General features: G+C 34.9%; 1 protein-coding gene across 1 annotated transcript; it reads right to left on the bottom strand.

Moving 5' to 3' along the window:
- Nucleotides 1-6,807: 6,807 nt before the first annotated feature.
- On the bottom strand, nt 6,808-7,543 carry LOC132618911 (uncharacterized). Its single transcript, XM_060333905.1, has 2 exons — nt 7,298-7,543; nt 6,808-7,218 (listed from the first exon to the last, which is right to left on the bottom strand). Exons 1-2 carry the CDS (start codon nt 7,400-7,402, stop codon nt 7,012-7,014), a joined length of 312 nt encoding a protein of 103 aa, XP_060189888.1. The 5' UTR covers nt 7,403-7,543; the 3' UTR covers nt 6,808-7,011.
- Nucleotides 7,544-9,809: the final 2,266 nt, after the last annotated feature.

Raw genomic sequence — 9,809 nt, 5'->3', positions numbered from 1 at the left:
TATATAAATAACAGAAAGAGTGTTTAATCATTTGCAACTTAAGTATGTAGGTATCTAAAATACACTATGCCAATCTTTTCAGGAAAATATATAATTTATTTTTTGTTGATTAATTGTTAGAATCAAAAGGGAGAAGTAATTTCTTGACATATGTGCGAAAGTCATTTTCTATCAAAATTGTATCTATATAACTATTTAAACCAATACCTAAACATATTATCAATTGATATTCTAAAAGAATATTAAAATGCTACCTAATTCTTTAATATTATTATTTTCTTTTTATAAAATAATTTATATATATATTTTTTGCTCACCATCCAAACATTAAAAAAATATCTTTTCAGAAAAATAACTTATATTTTGAATTCTTTTTACCAAAGAAGGACTTCTCCTTAGCAAACAAAAAGTAACTAGAATTTAATTGGTTCTCCGTAATATGATATCTATCACTTTTCAAATCAAAATTAAAAATACCTTGCCCAAGACAACAATTTCCGGAATAATTTGCACATAACTTTACTGAAAATTTAATAATGGTGTAACACGCCGTGACAAAAGAACACGGAAATTCACCAAAAACTAATCACTCATCTACCTTCTTTTCACGTAACTCAACAGCTTTTTCAAGGCATGAAAGCGTGCAAGTTAAAGAAGGTATTATTCTAGATGCACAAAGTAAGTACCACCGGAGGCGAATCCAGGATTTTGAGGTTCCGGATGCCACATTATTTCAGACTTCGAGTTGATATATTTTGAGCTTCGTTAGCATTATTCGTTTTTTCGGTTTAGGTCATTCAATTTTTTGGTTCAGGTTATTTAGTTTTTCGGTATATATGGACAAACGGATTACTGTACTATTTTATGCTTTGACTTGATTTTTTTAGCTTTGGTTCGGGTTGTTCATATTTTTCAATTTATATAGACAAGTCGACTAAACAAAATAATTTAACAATTACGCCAATTTTGAACAAAGCAAAAAACTTCAATAGAATTACTACATCAGTAAAAGTATATTATTCATTTATAATTCTCCTCGACAAATTTTCATATTCTAAAACTATCGTCTGACTCAATTAAAAATAGATAATGAATACTAGAGCAAGAACTCATGTAGATGCATATTTTTTAGATATTCAAAAAAAAAACACCATGAACTATAAAAACGGAAGCAATAATTAATTAAATTTTAAAAGTCAATAGTTGCTCAAGCAAAAAATAGTCAGCAGCAAATAAAGAAAAAGAAAGAGAAAGAGAGAGAAACGAAGAAATAAGGAAAAGAATGAAAAGAAGCAGCAAAATAGAACTGGAAGAAGAAAAAAGGAGAGAAATATCCAATAATTTTTAAATGTAGAAAACAGAGTTGGTTTTTACAAAAATTATAGTATGCCAGGTTCGATCCTGTGCATTGTGAGCTGAAATTTCGGGCCTTTGCCAGTGGCATCTGACGGTCATATGTTAATGCGGGTGCCAATTTATATATTTATCCTATTTTTTATAAATACGCACATATATATATAAGATTTCGATCAAGATGTGCGGGTAACGCGGCACTCCCTCCTCCCTTAGTAGATTCGCCCCTGCGTACCACTATGTGTAATTAGACAAATTCTACAAATCGCAATTCTTTTTTTTTACCACAAAGGGTGTTGGTGAGATGAATATAATCTATCTATCCTTAGCCAGTGGTATTGGGTTTGAGCTCTGAGTATGGAAATCCTAATAAAGAGTCATTCCCCTTTAATAAGCCTTACGCGTATCCAAATTAGTCAGGGGCTCAGGGCCCAGAAAGCTTAGTAGTGTTTGAAACTACAATATATCACTATCAGGAGCGGTACATTTCAACCAATTAAATTATGAGCCCCTACCGAATCTACATACAATTCGCTTAATCCGGGAAGAGTAGACAAAACGAGTGGCAACCTCCCATAGTGGATTCCCATAAATCTTGTAGCCCCTAAAGGTAGCTACATCACTTGAAGTGTTAAGATTAAGCATTTTACCTTGTAGGCCATTTGAAAGGTTCTTCTCACCTTGATTGAGCTCAACTTGTTCTTCCGAGCATAGGAGTTCTTCACATGAAGACTCCGTCAACAATTCATCTCCTTGAGTACCTACACAAGAGTTTCACCAAGAAAAGAAGAAAAAATGGAAAGATTAGATTTATTTTGTAGCAACTCGCTCACATCACTCCACACATCCTCTCTTTTTTCCGCTCTTGAGTTGCCACGTTTCACTCTCTTACTCCTCCCTATCTTTTGTCTCTCAAGTTTATTAGACCTCTTGGCCTCATAAGGAGTATTTTGCTTTCCTTCCTTTGGCTTCTTCTTTTGGGAAGTGGTTTTGGTCCTGTACCCCTCTTGATGTGGTCTAGGGTAATGGTGCCTCAAGTGCATCTTTAATACATCCCAAGTATCAATTGAGCATCCCCACTCCTTTTCTCTCTTGATATTGAACTCTCAATAGTTGGCAAACTTCCTTTCAAAAGTGTTAGGATCCAATACCATCATCTTTCCTTGTGAATAGTTGTAGCTAGCAAAGATTTCATTCATCATGAATTCCCACCTCTCATATTTTTCTCCACTAGCTTTCATCAACAAGGTAGGCCATTTCACATTGGGGTTTTGCACTTCTACATTCGGATTCTTTTTAGGAAGTATATGTGGAAAGAGAAGTTTGCCCCTTTTATCCACTACATACTGATGCCAATCTTGCTCATACGAAATTCCATGCACTTCAAAACAAGCAAATCCCAAACACATATGACAAGTACCTATGGGAAGCACATCACACCAAACTTCCTCTTGGTACTCACCATGTGAAATGAAAACTTTCACTCTCCTATCAACCCAATACCCTCTCTCATCATAATAAGGATCTCGCCTTACCACACAACGTATCCTCAACCATTCAACCGCATGAGGGGTGATGAAATTTGTGTAACAATCGTCATCAAGCACAAGTGTTCCCGTACAACCACAAATGTTCACCTTGGTTTCAATGAATCGCCTCTTTGGGTCAACATCCCTTTGAATCATTGAACTTACTTTACTTCCACTACTTAGTGATGCTTCCATCCTACCTCGAATAGTACTTCCATATTGAGAGCAAGATACCTTTGAATTAGAGCAAGAAGCATGCGACATGGTATTTCTAGAAGTCGAAGTTACACCCCCCCCCCCTCTTTCTCATAGAACGACTCCAACTTGTACCCATATTCCCGCATATACCATTTTGCTTCGGATAAGAAGTATTATAATGCACATGAATGTCTACTATAGGACTTTCCATAATCAACATTTGCAAGTTCACTATCTTCATAGGCATATTCTTCACAATTCCTATTTGTATAAGGATTTCCTTTATAAGACCCATAAGATACGTGTGAGGAAGAATTATACCTCAAGTCGTCTTCATAACTATGGTGTGTAGTGTGAGAACTTTCATAATAATCATCTTCACCATACAAATCATCACAAGGTTCTTCTACCTCACCATCTTCATCACAAGATCCACGAGCACCACTCTCTTCATATTCACCTTCGAAATAGTAACTCTCACCTCTAAGTTGCTCATGATCGTCATTTTCCATATAGCCCTCGTAATCCATAACTCCACACTTTTGATTGTTCCCATAGACATCCTCATCATAACCACACTCATCATCATTATAACAATCAAATTCGTTGTCACATGAATCGGAATCCATGGAGAAGTACCTGCTTAAAACACTCAACAAAAAAAAAGCATTAGTAGTAAACCAAACCTCACAACTCTCATGTTTACACTCTTTGTGCTTGGCTAGCAGCACTCAAATGAACTCACACTCTCTTGCCTTTTAACACTCAATTGGATCGGCCGATGTTGATGCTTTTTTAGATCATGTTCAATAGGTGCACTATTCCACTCGTGGTTAGAGTGGATCTTTGTCAAATGAAGAACAGACGACTCGACATAAACCAACGGACTTGAGCCAAGAAATTAGCAACGAAGCGAAAACGAAGAAAAGGCACGAAAAGAATTAGCACAAAAGAAAATGAGGACTCAAGAACTAATCATCAACTATTTAAGGTCAATTACTAGTGTTAATTAGCTTGGAAGATCAAAGAACAAGTACCTAACGAAACTTAGAAACGAAAATGAAATGAAAACTGGATTGATGAACAAATTTGCAATGCAATTTCAGGAAAATATGGGTGGAATTAGGGGTTGAGGCTTCACATATGTGTTGTTCATGGCATGAAATGTCCCTAAAAAGGGGCCGAAATGGGCACACAAGTGGTTGGACCCATGTGGATGGGGTTTTCGAAGGGACGTGGGAGGCTAGTTTGGTTTACGTACGTGGGTTGAATTTGGGCTCAATTTAGGGTAAATGCGGGTGGGGTGAGTGCGTGGCCAAGGTTTGGTGGTGCGTGAATGGGTCTTGGCTACATCCTGGTTGGATGGCCCATGTAAGGGAGCGTGGGTGAAAACAGTGGAGTTTGGGCAAGTACGTGGGTGGCTTGGAGGGAGCTACGTGGGCCACATAGGTTGACATGGCCAAAACCAGTAGGCTCTAAATATTTCCTCTCCTTGCAAGGCTGTCCACGTGGTTGATAACGTGGGTAGGCCATGTGGCACACGTGGGCCTCTTTTTTTAAAAAAAAAAAAAAAAAACTTTTGTTAACTTCTTTGGCCCACACAACCTAGAATATGCTCTTTTGGGGGGGGGGGTAAAAAAAACACTTTTTGACCTTTATCCAAAAATTATTTGGATCAAACACCCCTTTTAGCTCCTTCGACCTTGTGAAGATTTGAAGATTCTCAAGAACACCAAGAATATTCAAATTTCCAACCGCCCTCAAAACAACTCTAAAATCTCCCAAATTTCGGATCTAGGGCTCCTCAACCAAGAGAACAAAGCCCAATAGGTTTCAAGCTTCAATTTCACCTTGTTCTACTAGACTCACTTTCAAGTTCTTCAAGCTCCAACAATGGTGGATGACTCAATATGACTTGAAACTTTGGAATCGGACTCTAAAAACACATAGGAAACTCAAATCTAACACTAGAAACAACAAAATCAACAAGAAATTTGAGGGTTTAGGAATTTTCATTTTTTTTTAGAATCAAATCCCTAGACTAGATTTGTTGAAACAAACCTAATGTAGGCTCTGATACCAATTGATACAATATCAATATACGGAAACAAGAAATTAAGAACAATAAAGTAAGAGGATAGAAAGTAGACATAAGAGAAGGAATCAAAAGCAACCCAAAATATATTAAACTATGGACTCCAATTGAATATCATAGACAAGCACCTAAACCTATTAAGAAGACCTCGAGAGAATTGCAAGCAATCCTAAACAACCATTTTTTCCAAATAAGCTAAGGTTCAACAAAAAGATTCACCAAGCTTCTCTCAAATCTCTCACTAGAGAAAACAACACAATATTTATCATTCATCAAAAGCTAACTCTAAAATGACATAAGGTTACTTTTATGGAAAAATTAGATAATAATACTAATTAAGACTCTATATTACAAAACATAAGGATACTTTTCCTTATTTATAAAACATAACGGATTTGAAAAAATAAAAAACCAGTCCTTCCCCCCTTTTCCCTGTTCGCCCTTCCCCCTTTTTCCAATTCTTTGTTTCATACAGATCCAAAAACCCACCCTTCCCCATTTTCCCTATTCTCTGATTAATAGATCCCCACCTTTCACCCTTTTTCTAATTCTTTGTTTCATATAGATCCCCACCCTTTTCCCTGTTCTCCATATCATACAGATTTTCACCCTCGCCCCCTCCCCCTTTGTCCTATTCTTTGTTTCTTACAGATCTACATCCTTCCCTTCAAACGTGGGATGTGATTTTAATAGATGGGCCACGTGAATTTTTCTTTGTCGCTCCGGGAAAGGATCAAGGTGATATACACTGCCGATGTTTTTGCTCGGAACAAAAAAGGTAATTCCAGCAAATCCCATGTGTTTGTGCACGAAATTGATAAAGAAGTAGAGATTTGCAGCGAAAAGTCCTTATGTGGTGAGAATTTGGTGGAGACGAAGGAATGACAGAAGGAATTTGGTGAGAATTTGCAGTGAAGATCATTTGACAAAATTGTCAAATTAGTATTTTTTCAGATCTGTAATTTTCTAGATCTGTGTTCTTCAACTGGTGTGAAGCGGCAAAACTGGGGAAATTTGTGCTAAACAAAGAATTGTAAAAAGGGGAGTTGTATGATACAGAGAATAGGGAAAAGGGGGATCCGTATGATACAGAGATTCAAATTTGTATGATAATTGCATGCCGAGGAAAATTGTATATTAAGTTTTCTATGTTGTTGTTGTTGTTGTTGTTGTAGTAGTAGTAGTAGTATTAAATTATATTCGTATGAATATTGTATGAATGTTGAATACAATGTTATTGAAGTTGTTTTAAATTTCCAAAAAGCTAACATGAACTTATATAAATTTACACAATTATATACATATTTCATACCGTTTTCGTACAATTTTTATGTAAAAAACAAATGTGAGAATTCTAAGCCCTGAGTGAGATATACATATTTGATAAAAATTTCATACACAAAATTTTGAGTGAAAGTTTTAAGCCTTAACTGAGATATACATATTTCATACAGTTTTCATACAAAAAGTTTTGAGCATAATTTCTAAGCCTTGAGCGAAACATACACATTTCATACACAAAAAATTGAGCGAAAAATTTAAGCCTTGGGTGAAACTTTTTGTATATGTTTTGTAAGAAATCTATAGTTATAGTTTGTAAACTGAAAAGTATCATTATATTTTATAAATATACCCTATTCTTATGTATATATATATGTTATTCTCCCTACTTTTATACTAAGCTAGGCTAACACTAAAAGACTAAAGTTATTATAAAAATACCTTTAATGAAACAAAGGTCTTCCTTGGTCTTCGTTGTGGATGATGGCTTCTATTTAATGAATATCATCTTTGCATAAAAGCCATCGTCTTCTCTATTCCACCCTTGACCATCGCTTATCCGATCCCATGCTTCTCTCTTTCAACTACGTCAGCTTCTTTGTCTTCAAGTAGGTTGAATCCCTCAAATGCCCCCAAAGATCGTTCCCAATACTCCATCCTCACGCATAAGCCTCGAAGGTCCTCAAGCTCCTTAGCTTGGCTTTGTGTAGAAAGCTTTGATGAAGCTCGGCTTGCATCATTGCTGATCTCAACTATTACATCCTACAGCTAGTCAATGTCTTAATTAAGCAGTATGGCTGGTGGAACAAATAAAAGAGCTTGTATGACAGAGAAGACTCACATCTCTGTTACTGCATGCTCTCCAATTCCCAGCACACAACATGACATGCCATGGATTGTAGGAGTAAATGATAACAATACTGTATCTGTGTAACTTTTGCACCATACAACAAACTCAACAAAGTTGTCATTATACCATTCTTCGGCAAATTAGCCAATACTGTTCCTCTCTGCTAAGATAATTTAACCACTAGTTGGGAATTGCACATTCTGGATAGCCAGTTGCAGTAGCCACTGTTTCAGTAAATCATCTGCAGTAAAAACAACCATTAAGGACACTATTCTTACGTCTTATCATGCTTACTTCTTCGTTAGAAGGTTATTTAATTATGCTTTTACACAAAAAGCCCTTATTAAATCTAGCATGGAAGTTAGTATCTATATCTATATCTATCTATTTATATATAATATAAAGCTAGGCATAGACAATGTGATGTGACACCTCTCTATGGCCACCATTCCGATTTATCCTTTTTCTCATTTTTTTTGCTTTTTACCTAATTTTTCTGATAAAAAAAAAATCATATATATATGTAGTTACAATAAAATTTAATGTTTACATGTAACTGTAATATTAATACCAATAAAGACTATGAAGAATTATGAAGATAATGAATAGTTGTTGTAAATGAGGATAGTAAAGAGTCATTCCACACATAAAGAATGACAAAACGGGAGAATAACGGAGAGCAATTAATCCTTTGCAGAGTTGGAATACTAAATCACGGAGGGATTACACGTCACTCTTCTGAGGCATCATTATATTTTTTTCTGCTCATACTCAAACATAGAGAGGATCAGCAGAGAACGCATATGAAATTTTGGGCATATGAAGACAAAGGTTATACCCGGAATGTAGAAGTTAGTGACTGGACATGTTTAGAGGAATCATTTCTGCTTCAAAGAACTTTTTTTTTTTTTTAATTTAAGATGTAACCTATCAATGGTTAGAGCTTCCTCTTTTTTATCTTCCTCATGACCATTGAACTATTGATTTCTCATTTTATGGTGCAGAAAAAAAAACACCATGTGTTGAAAAAGGGAAGTTATAATCAGGTCTTTGATTTCCATGAAAACTTACATTAAACATATTTTGACCATTTATCTTTTTGAGGATGTTACTACAGTTCACATGAACTATTTTAGAGTATTCAATGACATCCATAAAGGTCAAGAATTCGTGGATGCGTCCCTGATATATATCTTATCACTTTATTTTCATAAATTTGTGCTTGGAAAGTTTATGTATTCCTGGATACGTATGAAACATCCTTTTTTGTTAAATTTGTGATACTTCTAGTACAATTTAACCAAAAAATTACATATATGTATTTCTAGATGCATTCATAGTTGAATCTTTTAATTATTTCAATGGAGGCAGTATATGTAATTAGGTTCGTCTTGGAGATGTTATTCTTTTGGGGAGTATTTTTGCCTATCTTAATGTATTTATCAAAAGAATATAAGTCTTCATGGATTCTACCGGCAAGTATAATGCACATATTATCAATTTTTTGCAAAATCTAATATATTATCACATAAGAGTACTATTTGTACTCTTACAATTCCCTTAGAATGTATTAGAAAAGGAGCCTAATTAAGAATTCCTTTTTAAAACAAACGACCTACAAGAATAAACAAATTAATAACTTTTACTTCTCTGTCTTTCACTTTGAGAAATAATGGAGTTATTCAATCTGCTTTGAAGTAGTACTAAGTCTTTTGAACGAATAGTCATTTGTTTGGAGTTGTCTATTTAGTTTTCTTGAAATTAAGATGTAATATAAAAATAACAACTATTTACATAGAAAAATAGATTATGTGTCATAGATTTGCTTCAATAATCTAAAAGCACTGTTTTCTCATTTAGTAATTTTTCTAAAAAGTTATATTTTATCTCATTGTTTCTTTAATATTATACTTTATTTTGGAAATCCAATTCTATAAAGTATTTTTGACAATAATCCAATTCTATAAAGTATTAGGAGTACGCAAGAAGAGAAAAACAAGAATGATACAAAATCTTAAGACTATAAAACTAAACTACTACAACAACAACAACAGCCCAGTGAAATCCCACATCTTGGGGTCTGGGGAGGGTATAATGTACGCAGACCTTACTCCTACCAAGGTAGGATGACTGTTTCCGAGAGACCCTCGGCTCAATAGAAGCATAAAAAGGGGGTCAGATAAGGTTAAAAGATTTAAAACGATATTGCAATGAAATAATGCAAGCGACACAGTAAAACAGGATAATCAAGGAATTCAAAGCGATATGGAAATGCAAATCACGAAAGCGGCACAGATAAAATAGAGTAATCAAAGTACAGAAAGTAGCAAATAATAACATAAATCAAAGCACAAGAAATTATAATGCGCTAATGCGCGTACTAATAAGGAAAGATAACGAGACTTATATACTAGCCTTCTACTCTAATGTGGGTCCTCCACACCTTCCTATCTAAGGTCATGTCCTCGGTAAGCTGTAACTGCGTCATGTCCTGTCTAAGCTG

Source organism: Lycium barbarum, chromosome 11, assembly GCF_019175385.1.
Source record: "Lycium barbarum isolate Lr01 chromosome 11, ASM1917538v2, whole genome shotgun sequence".
Lineage (NCBI taxonomy): Eukaryota > Viridiplantae > Streptophyta > Magnoliopsida > Solanales > Solanaceae > Lycium > Lycium barbarum.
This window is presented reverse-complemented; position numbering and strand designations above follow the sequence as displayed.

Bases quoted from the DNA above. Each gene is read 5' to 3' on its own strand.
- LOC132618911 (XM_060333905.1), bottom strand. From the start codon at position 7,402: ATGGTGCAAAAGTTACACAGATACAGTATTGTTATCATTTACTCCTAC. The intron at 7,219-7,297 runs GTGAGTCTTCTC...GACTAGCTGTAG, and splicing joins GAGCATGCAGTAACAGAGAT to GATGTAATAGTTGAGATCAG.